This window comes from Atractosteus spatula, chromosome 11, assembly GCF_055471065.1.
Source record: "Atractosteus spatula isolate fAtrSpa1 chromosome 11, fAtrSpa1.hap1, whole genome shotgun sequence".
NCBI lineage: Eukaryota > Metazoa > Chordata > Actinopteri > Semionotiformes > Lepisosteidae > Atractosteus > Atractosteus spatula.
The window spans coordinates 11,971,325-11,987,817 of record NC_142716.1 but is presented as its reverse complement, the minus strand read 5'-3'; the positions used below and the strand labels follow the sequence as shown (position 1 = coordinate 11,987,817).

Here is a 16,493-nt window from a genome sequence, read left to right as displayed (position 1 = left end):
GAGCCAGGCAGTCTCGGTGCAGAACAACCACCCTGCCTTGCTTCCCGAACCAGACATGGTAGCAGACTTCCCCCATGACCTCCAGGACCTCCCCACGTCTCTCCCATGCTGGTGCCGCAAAGGCCTTAGCCCATTGCAGACTCAGACGAGGTCCCCCGATCTGAAGGGGGTCCCCCTGCAGCGCAGATCGTAGCACTGCTTCAGCCGTACCTCCGCCTGAGACACTTGGGTTTAGGCAAAGCTGTGTATTCGCAGCATCCACTGCTGCAGGTAATCCGGCCCAGCTGGCTGCGCCAGTTCTCCTCCCTGCGGTGAACTGAATGCCAGATCCACCAGGTTACGCAGCTCCCGGCCCAGCATGAGTGAGGTCCTCCTTTTCTTAATCCCCAGGCGCTGGTACAGCCCCATGAACACCTGGGACTCGAAGTTCCATCCCTAGTCATTGTGAAACTGCTCTGGCACCCCTAGCCTGGCGAACATTCCCTCCAACAGGGCCTCAGTCATGGTGGTCGCAGTCTGATCCAGGAGGGCATAAGCCTCCGGCCACTTCATAAAATAATCCACTGCTACCAAGATGTAGCGGGTGCCCACCTCGGTGTACGGAAATGGGCCCAGTATGTCCACTCCCACTTGCTCCATGGGCACCCCCACCTGGTGCTGTTGGAGGGGTGCCCGGGCGCGCTTGGGTGGGCTCTTCTGGACCACACAGACCGCACACATCCGGCAGAAACCCTTCACGTCCCGTTGGCAGAGGCCCCAAGAGAAATGGTCCTGGAGTCGCTGCAGGGTTTTTCGCGGAGCCGAAGTGCCCCATGCCCCTGCTGCCTTCCAGTGGTGCACCGTTCCAATTTCGGGGTCCCCTTTCTGCTGCCGCGCCAGGTCCACCAGTTCCACATGGCAGACCGCTGCTCGCATTTCGGTGGCGAGACCCCGCATGATGCATGACCATCAGAGTCGTACTCCTGCAGAATCTCAATCCATCTAGCCATTTGGCCCCTGGGCTCCTTGAAATTCACCAGCCAGGTGAGGTATGCATTGTCTGACCGCAGTTTGAAACGAGTCCCAAACCAGTAGGCCTTGAAATTGCAAAATTGAGATGACAACCAGCAACTCCCTCTGGGTGTCACAATAATTCTTCTTGGCCTGAGCTGAAATACATGACCACCTGTGCTCCCACCTGTGCTCCCACCCCCATGTCACTAGCGTCAGTATCTAGTACGTAGGGCTCCATCATATCCAGGAGACTCCCACAGCCCCCGGAAGGCATCCTCACGCTCCACATCTCAAACAAAACGGCGCCCCTTCTCCATGGGCCGGGGCAGCAAGGCTGACGAAGTCCTGTACGAACCTCTGGTAGTAAGACGGCAACCCCAGGAAACTGCGGAGCTCTGCCACAGTGCAGGGAGTCACCCAGTTGCGCACTGCGACGACCTTCCCCGGGTTCGTAGCCGCCCCTTGCGGGCCGACCACATGCCCCAGGAAAGTAACCTCCTGCCTCAGGAGCTCGTATTTCCCGGGGTTAAGCTTCAACCCGCTGAATGCAGGCCAACAATAACGGGAGATTTGCCAGAGCCCACTCGAAATCCCGGGCATGCACAAGTAGGTCGTCTAAATACCCAACACACTTGCTCCGGGGAACCAACATCAGCACTCGCTCCATCAACTTCTCAAATGTCGCCGGGGCATTACACGGTCCAAACAGCATGATCGTGAATCGCCAGAGCCCATGGCCGATGGAGAAGCTCCCCCACAGCATGCCTTGTCTCCTCCCTGCGCTTGCCCCCCGCATTCCCCCCAGCGGCCGCTCCACCAACCACCCCACCAGGCCTGCTCCAGTCAGCCAGTATGCCCCGGACACCCCCCTGTCCTGTCCCCCGTGAGACGGATCTATTCCCTCTGCCCCACCAACTCCCGCCGGCCCAAGTCTAGGCAGCCACCCACAACCAGTCCAGTCCAACTCCAAGATGCAGTCCTCAGGGTTTTAGAAGAGATTAAAGGGGTGTTTCACCCTCACTGCCCCAAACTGCATGGTCAGCGCCCGCTTGCCAAGGACCTCTGCGCACTGTCCCGTCACCATCCTCGGGCACCGGCTAGTGGTCTCCTATCCTGGGAGTCCGGCTGTCTCGGTGCCCAGCAGGACACCAGGCCGGAGCAGGGTGATGGTTGAGCCGGTGTCGACCAGGGCTTGGCAGTGTCTGCCATCGATGAGGCAGGGAAGGAACAAAACCCGGCCATGGTCAATCCTTCCCATGGTGGCAGGCAGGGTGTAGAACTCCTCTGGGCTCACCAGTGCAAGGGTAGCTTTGTTCAAGGGCGGCTTCCCCCCCTTTAGGCTTTCCCAACAGCTTCTGGCGGCCCCGGGACTCTGGCGCCTGTGCGAAGTGTCCCCTCTCTTCACAGCGGTAGCAGGTGACCTTTCCTCCTCCCCACCAAATTCCTCCGTTGCAGCCTCCGCCACCTGGCAGGGAGCCCCCTTCCGGCTGTGCCCGCCAGTCTCCTCAAACACAGTATCGGCCTGCTCAGCCAGAGCCAAAGCCTGCTCCAAGGAGACCAGCGCGGTCAGCATCACATGGTGCTGCAACTCTGTCAATGCCAGGGCCTGGAGGAAGGCCTAGAGCGCTATCTCCCGGTGGGCCACTTCCAGGAGGATGGCATAACCCTGGCGAGCTAAGTAGGCCACATCTGCAGCGACTGGCACCAGGGACTCTCCTGGTAGGTGCCGTTGTTGGGCCAGTTTCAGCTGCAGCAATCTGCCGAAACGCCTCCGGAGGGCTGACACCAACAGTGCGTAGCTGTTGCACTGGTCACTGGGCACATCCAGCAGAACCTAGGCCTTCCCTTCCAGAGCCACTGCGAGGTGGCCTGCCATCTCCATTTGGGACCAGCCATTCACCCAGGCCGCCATTTGGAACTGGCCCTCATACAGTTGCCACGGTACCTCCCCGTTGTAGCGGCTCAGCCGCACTGGTGCCCACTGGTGCATGTATGGCCAGCTGGTCCCTGCTGGTCCAACGTCCCTTTCCTGCCACTTCAGCTCAGGGAGATAGTCCCTCCTCCGCCAGGCAGGCCACCACTGGGTAGCCCTCAGAAAGGCTGTGGTCGCCGATGGCGCCGAGGAGCTTGCTGCTGCTTGCCCCCAGGAGGCACTTAAGGGTGTCGCTTATCTGCTGAGGGAACCAGTGCTTCTCTGAGTCAGACGGGTGCTGTAGGTCTCTGTCAATCCTTCCCACTTCTAACACCAATTGTAGCGTGGCAGGTTCGGCGAAGATGTAGACATGAACTCAGGCTCTTTTAGTACAAGACTCGGTGCTTTATTAGTCGGACAGCCACACAAGAAATAAGACAAGACAAAGCAGGATGCAACACACAAGGGTCATTTTGGGTACAGGTACATGGGTATAGGGTGGTAAGTGGGTACAGGTATAAAAGGGGTGCAAAACTAGGGATAACTATTTCACCTTACACAGTGTACCCCCATTCCCGATGGTCAGTGGCACTGGCCAGAGGCTCCCTTAGTCCCTGCCTTGGTTGCTATTCCCGTCCTGCCCTTCGCCGTGCACTTTAGCCGGGCACTCTTCAACTGCAATGCCAGGCAAGGGCGGCACAATATTTTCTATGTTTAGAGAGCATTGTGAAATGACTATATACGGTCTATATCAGTGGTTCTCAAACTGTGGTACGCGTACCGGCAGTGGTACGCGGAGTGCCGCCAGGTGGTACGCCAAATGACCCTGGAACTGTGTCGTGTGCTCTGAAAAATCGGGATGGGTTTTCATATTTTGTATTTTAATACGTGTCGAATATGCAGCCTACGTACTACGATACAGTGCACGCTAATACTTCAGTGGACACAAGAGATACTCTGTAATTCTATACCACTCTATAGGAATGCGTGCTACGGACGCAAGTGACCAATTGTATTTAAAAAAAGCTACTGTATCTCCAGCAAATAGGGAGGAAGGAGAATGTGCTTGATTTTGGAACAATGCCAACACAGGATTGCATAGAAATACGTGCTACGAACACTGGTAATCCTGTGAGCACAGGAAAGCGTGATAGATAACAGAAAAATATTTAAGAACTGTTAATTTGAGAAAAATACACCGAGCGTCTCTGTGTTTCGCTCCTATTCGCATGAAATAAAAACTTTAAATAAATACGGAAATAAAAACGGAAACGCAGAAAAATGCAAGCTTGCGGATTGCTAAAGCAGGTTAGCCACACTATTGTTGAAGAACCTTATTTACCGTTGGCAAAAGAGCTGACACGTATTATGTGTGGAGAAAAAGCTGCTAAACAGCTCGACCTGCTTCCCCCCCGAAAGACACAGTCATTCTTAGAATTATTGAAATGAAGGATTATATCAAAAGTACACTGATAGAGCGCATTAAGATGAGCAGATGTTTTTCACTGCAATTAGATGAGTCTGTAGTCGATTTGGCCAATTTGCTCGTTTACGTTAGATACGAGTTTGAGGGTACGTCCCATGAGGACTTTCTGTTCTGTAAACCGCTACCAACAGGAACTACAGGAGAGCACATATTTCAGCTTCTGAATGAATTTATCGAAGAGAATGGCATCGACTGGATAAAATGTGTTGGAGTTTGTACAGACAGTGCTAGAGCAATGACAAGCCAACATAACGGTGTAGTTGCACGAATTAGAGAGGTTGCTCCAGAAATTAATGAACGCATTGCAACATCCACTGCGAGACCTTTGTCGTCAAGAAAATGCCTGACGATTTAAAATCTGTTAGACTCTGTTGTGAATTGTATCAAGGCTCGAAAAATTAATTCACATCTGCTTTGCTCGACTAAACAGGCTCACCCCTCTCACTGAAATGGTGCTTTTTTATTAGTTGTTGTTACTGGTTTTTTTTCTGTAAAACACTTTGAGAAGCCACCTTTAAAGGCGCTATATCAAATAAAGTTTATTATTATTATATTTATTATATATATGTGTGAGTGTGTGTGCACGCGCGCTCATGTTGGTCATTGAGAAGTTCTGGGGTTCCTATGAGATGATGACTTGTTGGTGGTACTTGGATGCTTTGGTTGGATTAGGGGTGGTACTTGGTCCAAAAAGTTTGAGAACCACTGGTCTATATAAAACAATTCATGGGAAATAAGATCCTACTCACACTACATCAATAATAAACACTGATTTAAATTTAATCAAGAAAATATGTTGATTATTAACACACTGTCATTATTAAGCAATGTGAAATGTTTTTACCATGACCTATACTCTAAGTACAAAACTAAGCTGAAGTTGTTTGCAGATCAAAGTCAAACCATTCACCTTAAATGTTGTTTTTGAAGATTTTTTTTGTTTCCAAATAGCTTGTTTAAACTAGGCTATTATCATAAAAGACTCCTCTAGGGAATAATTAACTAAGAGTTTAATTTGCTGCATTGTTTAGTCAAGTATTTAAAATGAAAAAATTCAAGCTTCTTGAGAAAGATATTTTAGAGAAGCAGCTCTACAGATATGTATCCATTTACGTTTTTATTAATTTTATTTATAGAGAGTGTAAAACTATGACTGCCAGCGTACAAAACAGTGTACTGTACATACCGTGATGCACAGATGTGTGTTAATAAGATAGGCAATCCTCTTCTGTGAGATTTACTGTAAGTCTATTTGCAGTGCAGTATATCTGGGGAGTCCTGGGAATGCCATTTAATGGCATATGGTAAAGGGACAGGTGTCAATAGTTCTAATTCCTTTAATCTCCTATCATACAGTACATATACAGTATAGCATGGGCACTGTATGGAACTTCTGTAAAAGCACATCTTTATTTGGAAAAACAACCTGGAACACCATTTTCATGGATGAACACTATTTTCAAGCTCTTATGTGAAATGGACTGGATTGTTTACTTTTGTATTAAAAGGGGAATTGCAGTCCCAGTTTCACAGTCCAGTTATTAAATCTCGGTAACAACATAAATTCATTGACGGTATAGATACTGACAAATTAGTGTAAGTACAGGTTGTGCAGCAGATATTTCACCACAAAAAGTTTCCAACGTAATCTTCATGTACAGTTAACAAGTAAGTTCCATTTATCAGCAAAAACGTCTTGAAGTCTATATTTAAAAATGTTATATTTTATATATAAATATAAAATATAAAAATATTTACAAGCCTGCTTGTGTACAGTGTAATAGGGATGCTTCACATCATCGAAAGTCTTGTTGCCTCATTTTGAATCCCAGAACATGGTGCTGTGCGTAGCTGGAAATTTTGTCTGTTTTGTGATGTAAATTGGAGGTTTGACAAGTTACGTTGTAGATTTTACTTTTAGTGTGGTTTGAAATGCACTCATCAATACTGATTCTGCACTTATCTTTCTAACCCTGAAATATAAAAACAGCATTGGAGTTCGCCTTTAACACCAAGGGAATAAAAAAAATCTTGCTTTCCGATCATTTTCATGTCTCACATTTCAATATGTATATAAATCCATATCACAAAGTTATCACTATTACCTTTGCATTTAATGTCATACAAAAAAGTTAAGGAGGAAGAATCAAGGTACCATTCATGCTAAATATATATTCATATATCATATAATTCATAGCAACTTTTGCTTGCTGTTAAAATCACTCAAACCATGAAAGGTGTATTTATAACAACAAGTTCAGGTGGGTATCTGCGTCAGCATGCAGCATGCTGGAAAGTAATAGGTTTATTCTATGATGAAAAGAGAAGAAAGAAAACAAAGTCTCTGCTGTGGAGCCTTCATCAGGCGAAGAAGGCTCCACAGCCAAAATGTTGTGTTTTTTTTCTTCTCTATTCAGCATAGAAAAAACCTATTACTTGTTCCTTTATAACAACTATGTACACATGAATAAATAATCACAGGTTTGTGATCACTGACAGATAGAACACATTGTTGGGTATGTAACAGTTAAGTTTTTGTCTTTTTGCCCTATGATCAATGTGTTTACATAACATATTGATTCAAGGAGCTATTTAAACAAAAGAAAAAAAGTTATGTGTGGTGACTACAGAAACTAACTAGCAAGCACATTCTCTCCTTTGTGTGGGTTTTTGTGGGTTTTAATGTGTGCTATTCAGTCTGGTCAACAGAGTTGCACAGTAACTAGAATGGTATCTTCACACGTTGTTTTGTTTTTTCTTATATGGGGTTGTGTTGATGTTTTAACAAAAACATCAGGTAAGTGATTCTAATAATTATATTATTCTACTCTTTAGTCATTAATAAAGGTTTAGTACTAGGTGAGAGAGAAAGATAAAAGTAATATTGATACAGTTCTTATAGATATTAATATTGTGTGGTTTTGTAATCTTATTAAGAATTAAGAATCTTATTATTGTTTTTTGATAATGACTTTTTTTATAAAGAATTTCAACAATTATTTTTCATAGGGTATCTTTCTCATAATGCAACAATAACTATATATTCTTCCAAATAAATATCATACTGTATATTTCACTTATGCAGTAAATCTCTACATCTATAATTAGCATATTAATTTTACTTGAGAAAGTCAGAAAACATATGTACCAAGTGCTGTGTTTGAAACCGAATAGGATTCTGTTACTTTTACGTAACACATTTATGTTACTTTTATGTTACCTTGAGCTTCTAATTGGTACATTTTCGCTATTCTTGTGCATTCTAGCAGCCTGCTCATACATCCCAGACGTTGCCAATGCTTATGTTTCTAAAGAATATGTGAAGGATAACTACACAAATGGAGATTTATTATATTTCACTTGTCACTCTGGATATGTTTCAAGAGGAAGAATTAGTTACAAGTGTGAAAAACAATACTGGGTAGTACATCGTCCTGGAAGGTGTGAACGTAAGTATGTAATGAAATTTAAAAAAATAAAACTATAAAATTAATATAAAACAATATGATATTTATGCACGTATAGTACATTTCTAAGGCTAAGCAGCATCCAGTTGGTTGTTCCATTAAAGGCAAAATGCATTTATTGTACAAATACCAATAAATTTTGAATATGATCAAAATCAGTCTGAAAAGGAAAGTCCATGTGATGACAGACACTAAGTCTCTTTGATTAAAAAACAAATTGTTATGGGATGTATCCAACAGAAGCCCTTTTTTTTAATAAATGTTTTTTTTTACTTTAATTTTGGTGTGTTGCAGTTCAGATTCCTCTGAAGTTTTTTCATTCGTAAAATACAAAATCCTATTTCCTATGCAGAAATTATATAATTAATTTCTCCAATGCGTTTCACTTTTTAGCAAAGCAGTGTGGACATCCTGGAGATATATTAAATGGGCGTTTTCAGTTAATACATGGTGCAGACTTTGTATTTGGAGCTGAAATTCAATATACCTGCAATGAAGGGTAGGTTTTGCACACATATCAGCATTTCAAACTCTGTTTTGGTGGTTCAGATACACTATAATTAAGACAGAAAAGATATGTGACTGTAATGAGTGAACATTATTGGCATAAATGACCTGGCCGAGGTGAATTAAAACCCATTCAGAAAGATAAAGTTGTCAGATCCCTTCCTTTTAATTGAGGATGAGCCAGGGTGAAAATGGGATGGAAGAAGGGATGTTAAAATGAAATGCACAAGTGAGTAAACCTGATATTTATACATAGTTGGTAGAAGTGGGTGAGATTAGGGCTTGATCTTTTCACACACTTTTTTGAAACATGAACAGAAAATGTGACAAATGTGATCAGTATATTTGCTTTTTAACTGTCAAGAAACTTAACACAGTTGTGATTAGACTTACCAAGGTATATACCATTTGTATAATGCATTATTCCCATTTTCTAGGCAATTTTGCGCAAAGTAGGTAATTATAGGTTATTATAATATTCCTGCACATAAGAATGATTTTAGCAGACTTCAGTATTTATACTGTATTTATGTAATGCAATGCAAAGTTAAAAAAAAATGTTACTAGACATGCACTTCTCATTAGGATCTGAAAAAGCTGTGACTGGAAAAAAAGCGAGTTTAAATTTTGTGCCTCTGCATCTGTCCAAGCAATAATAGAAACAACAAAAATAATTAAACCTCTAATTTGAATTTTCATTACTCAGCTATCAGATGGCAAGCCAAAGGGATACCAAAACTTGCAGAGCAGATGGATGGAGTCAAAATACCCCTCATTGTGAAGGTAACATTTTCATTACAACTGAAGCAACAAAGGTCCAATTTTTATTTAAGAAAATAAAAGTTCAAATGATTAAATTGGACACTTTTATCCCTGAAAGAAGATAAATAACAGCAAGTACTGTTATGAAGAATAAAAACTATAACTTTAACATTAATTTAAAAAAGAGCATAAATGGAAGAAGGTGAATATTCTTTCAAAACATTGTAACACTTTTGGCGACATTTTTAAATGAACAAGAGTACCTCTTTAGTAAAAATCACAAACAATATTAAAATGAATCACTAAGAATACACGAACATAAAATAGCTAAACGTGATATTTCAGTTGTATATTTGGTAAATCAGGAGTAGATCCTATCTAAAAGTTAATTTTGTATTAAATAGATTTTGTGTTTAAAACTTTCTCTTTAAAGATCTGTTCAAGAAATTAGACTATTAAATTTCCCAACCAATCTCAAAGAATAGTTTAATGCTTTTATTCCAATCAATAAATGTTTTCACCATGTGAATGTTTTTCATTATTGTTATTTTAATATACAGAAGATAAGAAAGATTATGAATGAGAATAATCTGGTTTGTTTTTTTTCTTGTTCCTTGGATTGAGTCATTTCTGGATAAAAGTTTATATGTCTATTTCAACAACTTGGATAGCTTGTTCTAAACTTTCACAACCCATGTTGTATGAAATATTTAATACTTGATCTAGACAAACTTGCGTGAAAAAGAGTTGTCTTTATTGTTTTCATTATATATATACTGTATATCTTCTTTGTCTAATTGTTATTTGAACATACCTTTATATTTCCCAGTTTACAATTTAGTAAGTAAACATGACATTTTAAAATCAAATAAAATAATAATTTCCTGAGCTGTGTAAATTTATTATCTTAAATGTAATTTCTATTAGTGGTCAAGTGCATTTTGGAAGAAACAACGGATGACATAATTGTTAAGGGAGTGCCGGAAAATAATGAGCCCATTCCATATGGAAGTGCATTGCTTTTTGAATGTGCTTCCCCTGATACACACTTGAATGGAGAATCCCAAATTTTTTGTACCACAAATGGGAATTGGAGTAGCCCATTTCCTACATGTAAAGGTAAGGTTTGTGGCTTTTAGGTCACCTTTTATTCCTGATTTCAAACAAAAAAACTCAAGAAGCCTTGGCTGTTTTATTTTAGCTTCTTTGTTTTACCTCAATCCACTTGATCGTGTAGTGAGAGACACTACAGAGTAGTGGCTAGGGCTCCAGACTCTTAGTTGGAAAGTTAAGAGTTGAAATCCCACTGCAGACCCGACTGAGGAAGGTACCTTATCCCAGCCTGTGCAGCCCAATCAGCTATGCAAATGGTCACTAGAACTGTTGGAGACTGCGGTTTAATGGACTAGTATCCCATCCAAGGGGAGAAGGAGTTATATTACCTAAGTATGCTTAACAATACAGAAGCCAGGATAAGATCCAGCCTTATGAGACTCTGACCTTAAGTATGGACATTTACCAGGTGAGTAAATTACTGTGGGAATTATAGGTGGAAGGTAAACCACAGACCTTTCATGGTTAAAAGATTGATATTTTAATGCAGCACCTATTTGTTCTGTTTTATGTTCTTTTTAAATCTTAGATGGGAGACAAATGCAAAACAATGTACATTTATAACGTGCAAGTTTTAATTTCTGTTTTGACTCATTACCTGATTGTTTATGTTATGTTATGTTTATACAAACATTGAAGAACAGCCATTTCCATCATAACTATTAAAAACCAGGAATACTGCAGATATTAACATTTGAATTGACATTTTAATAAAAGATGTATTGTAGCTATAATTGAAATGAATGAGGGTGCTGTTTTACAAATAACAGTTTAGGAACCTTTTTCATGTAACATTTGAAAATACAGTAAATAGAAATTGTTGTTTTTACTATTGACCAATCTCTATTTGCCTTCAACTCCTTAGTTTTGTCCTGTGGCAGCCCACCAAATGTACATAAAGGAATATTGCTTTCCCCAAGAAAGAAATCCTACACAGAAGGGGAAAAGGTGGAATATGAATGCGAAAATAAGTTTCATTTTCAGGGACAAAGTTATGTGCGATGTAGGCGTGGGAGGTGGACAACAACACCAGTGTGCTGTGAGTAACTTTGATGTTTCATGGTGAAAACAGAATGATATGATATTGTGGCAATGCAAATTGTAAGCTTCAGGCAATATTGTTAATATTGTTAATCAATGTTGGAAAATGTCAAAAGTGTGGTAACATTGCAATAGCATTGTACCATTATAGTGACAATAGAATAATCTTGTAATCCTGTACACAATAGGGTGGCACAATGGCGCAATGGTTAATAATAATTAATTACATTTGTATAGTGCATTTCTGGACACTGCACTCAAAGTGCTTTATAAGTAATGAGGACTCCCTTCCACCACCACCAATGTGCAACACCCACCTGGATAATGCAACGGCAGCCACAGTGTGCCAGTACACTCGCCAGCTATCAGTGATGAAGCCAATTCATAGATTATTATGAATAGGGGATTATTAGGAAGCCTAATAAGACACCCCCGTATCCAAGACAGAAAAATATCCAGAAAGCACATCATTGTTGTTATACAATTCTGGAGGAAATCCTTTGTGATATTTTACAGCACTCTTTTGTAGTCTTTAAATGTGTTTTTTAACTGTTCTAGAAATATTTAATTAATTTTGTGTCACATAAAAACTAATATTTTGCATTTTCACAGCACCAAAGTTCCAGTTACTGTATAAAACAAGGAGACATGTCCACTCTGGTGCAACAGAAAGACATTTACAAACATATAAAACACTGCTACACTTCACCTCATAATGGTTTCTCTTGTTTTTCACCTTAACTGGCACTCATGCTCTTTGTGAAAAAAAGCACATCTTTCGCATTACTTTCTGGAAGAAAATTGAAATAGCAGTCGAAAGATATGGAGGTGACATGCAGAAGATCACAGAATTGATGTGGAACACTGAAAAAGTAGCTTGTAAAGCCTGAATTATGGTTTCCACAATGACACATTAACACAATGCTGTTGCAATGGCTCATATTTTTAGCTGAGAATTTGTAAATTAGTTGAATTATTTGGAAATTCTGACATGCTAATAACATGTGAGCTATAAAAATATTTTATTTTAGCTGGGTATAAGTAAGTTCATTTTAGTATTAAAAAATTATACTGCAACAAAAAACTGCAAATCCTGAACTGAAACTGAAAACGAAAACATTCCGTTATTCAAAGAACAAATGGTAATCTCCATAAAATTTGGTGTTTGTTAGGGGAGGTGATAACATATTTTCCTGTTTCAGTCTATTTCCTGACATTACAGTTTCAATATATATTTTATGTTTAGCACCGACATTGTGTGGACAGCCTCCAGTTGTCACAAATGCAGATATTGAAGGCTGGACAAAGTCTAGCTATGAATCTGGTGATCGTGTTACATACAGATGTCAAAAGTTTTACATAGTGAAAGGATCAAATACAATTACATGTACAAGAGGAGAATGGACTACTCCACCTAAATGTTTAGGTATGTAATTATTTTAACCTTAATATTGACCTCATTATTTTCCTTATTCACTAGAATTAAATATGTTTTAAACAACAGTGAGAGAAAATAACATTAAAATTTCAGTTCCAGTTTTCCATTTAAATTCAAATCAATCAATAAAAATGATCAAATCGGTCTAGTTTTCTGAGGTGGCTCATAAGATAGGTCAACCCTCTACTGTAGATTTGTAATCATTCTCCATTTTGCCAAATCCTTGTTAAATGCAAGGAGGCATTCCTTGTCTTTTACAACAATGTTTATTCATACATGTCATTAAGAAGCATTGCTTGCAGAAAAACAGCTCAGTCATGGAGCAGTGGACAATTACTTCATGCTGCTATAGATAACCTATTTATTACAAAAATGGCAAAAATAGGAAAAATGATGTGATATTGATGCGCTATGTACTGTACATGCACAAATGAAAGTAACTGTCATTCCTGATTACAAGAAGTAAACTAACATAACCTAGCAAGTATATAATTTGTATTGTTAGAAAATGTTTTTCCCATCATCACTGACAGGTAATGGAAATTTACCTAGATTGAAAATGATTAAAATGAACACATTGTGCACGTTTTTAGCACATTTGATCAGGAAAGGCACTTGTTTGGAACACAAGTCAAGCCCCATATCCAGACATTGTGAGTTCAAGTCTGGGATGTGTACAAATCAGCACAGTACTGATGAATAACCTTGAGATGGACACTGTATCCCCAGTTTGCCATGGAACAGTGACCACTGTGACTTCTTCATTGTAAAGAGTTAGCTGAAAGACATGTGCAGCTACTGTATGTCAGCAATGTTATTGAATTGTACAGTATGTATTCATGTTTCTTTCTGCATGTACTGATTGTTTCATTTCTTTTTAGAACCATGTACTGTGACACTGGATGACATGAAGAGAAATAATCTGAGGCTCAAACATAGAGAATCAGAACTGGTATTTATCAAACACGACGAACCTTGTGAGTTTGCGTGTATTGATGGCACATCTCTAAGAGGAAATAATCCACTTAGATTAAAATGCAATGATGGTAAAGTTAATCTACCTGTTTGTGGTTAAAGGCTCTGAGCATTGTTGCAGAGTACCTTCAACATAACTAATTAAAAAGTAGACTGCTTAATTTGTCTTTAAATAAATTCTTGTTTATTAATGCATATCACAGTATTTTTTGCAATAAATAAATGAACCGTAATTCATTGAACAAGATTGGAAACTACCATTAAACTGTTCAAAGTACAGTAAATGACAAAGCACAGTATGTTCCTGCATTTAACTTCTTGCAATATCAAACATGTATTGTCACCCAACATTGTGAATATTTCCTTCATATCTCGATCAACTGACATGTTATGTAAGCACCAGCATTTTTTTGGAACTGTTATTGTTTTGAGAATTATCATCCTGAAATGTTATACTTCAGAAATCTTAGTCCTTGCCAATAAACTATCTAATCTCAAAAAGTGTTGCATTCTTCAATATCGCTGTCTAAACTGAAATATACAGTGTATGTTGTAGGAGATACCAGTGATAAACTTATGGCAGAGTGATATGAAACATCAAGAACAGATTCAGAAGCCATTCAGTAAACTAACTCTGTGTTGCCCAGCTTATTCTGTCTACATAAATCACCAGGCACTGAAACATGCATATACAGTACATACTGATGCTCAGCTATTCCCCCATTCTTCATCAAAAACCAGGCCTTCACAAATTTCTGTTCCTGTTTGGCCCAGGATGCTTCCCAATAAACAACTCCTGCATCCCAGACACAGAATCAGGTGGTTTGCTGTTTTCTCTCTCTCTCACTCTCAGAGATCTCCCATCTATCTTTCTGTCTGCTGGTGTTAAGACACAGAAGTACCTTGGGGCTCAACCAGCGGCATCTAAACTACTGTTAAGAGAAGATATGCTGCTACAATGACAAGTGATACCTTAATGCACAGATGCTAATTCTTCTATTAACTCTGAGCAAATTACCTCTCTATGTTCCTCGGCAGCACACTTTATTCCCTTTGAACCCGGCAGATGAACTATCACATAGCCCACCTGTCCAGCACCTGTGACGCCCCTAATAGAGTATAAGTTGTATATTTTCTCAAGTCTTCCAAGTTCACTGAGTCCCACAGGCCTGTAAAACAGCCCAGTTGATCACAAACAAGATGTATGTATGGCCTCTCCAAAGGCTGTGCTCACTTTGTCAAAGATAAGATGTGCACTGCTCAGGTGAATATCGTTTGCTTTATTGAATATTGGAAGTACCCAGACACTATTTTTCTCATGTAGAGTTGTTAATAGTGAAGCTCAGGCTTGTAGCCATAATTACCTGTTGTATAAATGGTGATAAGGACTGTGCTAGAATGAAGGTGCATCTAACTATACATGGGCACTAGTGTCTACTGATGGAGTTTTATCTGGTTAAAGACTGCAATTTTAAGTTGTTTCAGGCTAAGATTTACACCAGCACTAGAGGACTTAATGAAAGAACTGTGTAATCATCTACTTACAGTACCAAAGGCATGCTATACATCCCAAGATGAGCCCTGGAATGTAGAGGGGGTGAATTTAGTCAGCAGTGAGTGCCGAGGACTGCTAGCATTGATCAGCATTAAATCATGGCAATTTCCGTGATTTTTTGTGAATTTAAATTATGCAGAGAGGTATTAAAAATAGAACAAATGCTATTGGTTCCAGTACTTATATGACACACTTTTAGTGCCTCTCAATATAAACAAAAAGTAGACAAAACGTAATGTCCTGAAAATCAAAAATCAAAGTGAATATATTATCATTGATATTTGCTTTAAATGTGATTGAACTCTGAGTCAATGAACACGTTCAGAGGTTCATACCAGTATCAATGCCAAGGCATTCTTGTATTTGACTTTTTTTAACTGCTGAGCTCTACAGCAGTGCAACACAATAGGCCCAGTGGTTAGCAATGTGCCATTATCGCTCAAGGGTCCTGGGTTTGAATCCAGGCTGTGGAACCCTCTGCAGGGAGCTTGTGGGGCTTTTAACCATTTTAAAAGATGCACTAATTTCCTCCCACCTTCCACAGACATGCTGTGTATATCTCTTGCTACATAAACAAGGTGTCCTCCAGATCATCACTGGAAATAAAAATCTGTTCCCTTTCCTTTAAAAAAAATGTCTTCAATCAGTGGGATTTCACCACTCCAAAGCCTGCAGGACTGAACATTTATACTAATACAGCTCACAGGGCATCATACGTCTCTGTGTGGTAAACTTCCTACTTTTCCACCATGTTTTTCCTCACAGAAGGACAAGGAGTGAATGTATTTAATTTCTTTTATCTTTGTTATTGTTAAACGTGTGTGTGTCTGGTTAGATTCTCTGTATTGATTCACACTCATTGTCTCTTTATAATAATAAACTTTATTTTTATAAATAAACTTAATTTATAGCACCCTTAAAGGTGGCTTCTCAAAGCACTTTATGGAACGACAACACAAAATACACAATATATACACAATGATAATACACAATGAGAGTAGATAATAGATGGGGTTACAGAATACAGTAGGAGCAAAGGTTATATAACAGAACCAGTTAATTAAAGCCCCTTCTAAAGAAGAAGGTTTTGAGTGAAGATTTGAAAGAGTTTAGGGAAGGTCTTCTTCTTCTTCGCATTTTCCCACTTATGTGGGGTCTGCTTGTTTGCACCGATTTTTCCACTTTGTACGGTCTGCGGCGTCTCGACAGGTGACTTTTGCGAGGCGCATGTCGTCTTTCAGCTG

General features: G+C 40.1%; 1 protein-coding gene across 2 annotated transcripts; it reads left to right on the top strand.

Moving 5' to 3' along the window:
• The first annotated feature begins 7,002 nt into the window (after positions 1–7,002).
• LOC148823524 (complement factor H-related protein 1-like) lies at positions 7,003–14,195 on the top strand. 2 transcript variants are annotated; one of them, XM_088927242.1, is made up of 8 exons: positions 7,003–7,188; positions 7,661–7,840; positions 8,252–8,357; positions 9,072–9,148; positions 10,055–10,246; positions 11,106–11,279; positions 12,528–12,707; positions 13,601–14,195. In XM_088927242.1, exons 1-8 carry the CDS (start codon positions 7,074–7,076, stop codon positions 13,792–13,794), a joined length of 1,218 nt encoding a protein of 405 aa, XP_088783368.1. In that variant the 5' UTR covers positions 7,003–7,073; the 3' UTR covers positions 13,795–14,195. The 2 variants fall into 2 exon arrangements, with proteins under 2 accessions (XP_088783368.1, XP_088783367.1); XM_088927241.1 differs by having other exon boundaries at positions 7,658–7,840.
• Positions 14,196–16,493: the final 2,298 nt, after the last annotated feature.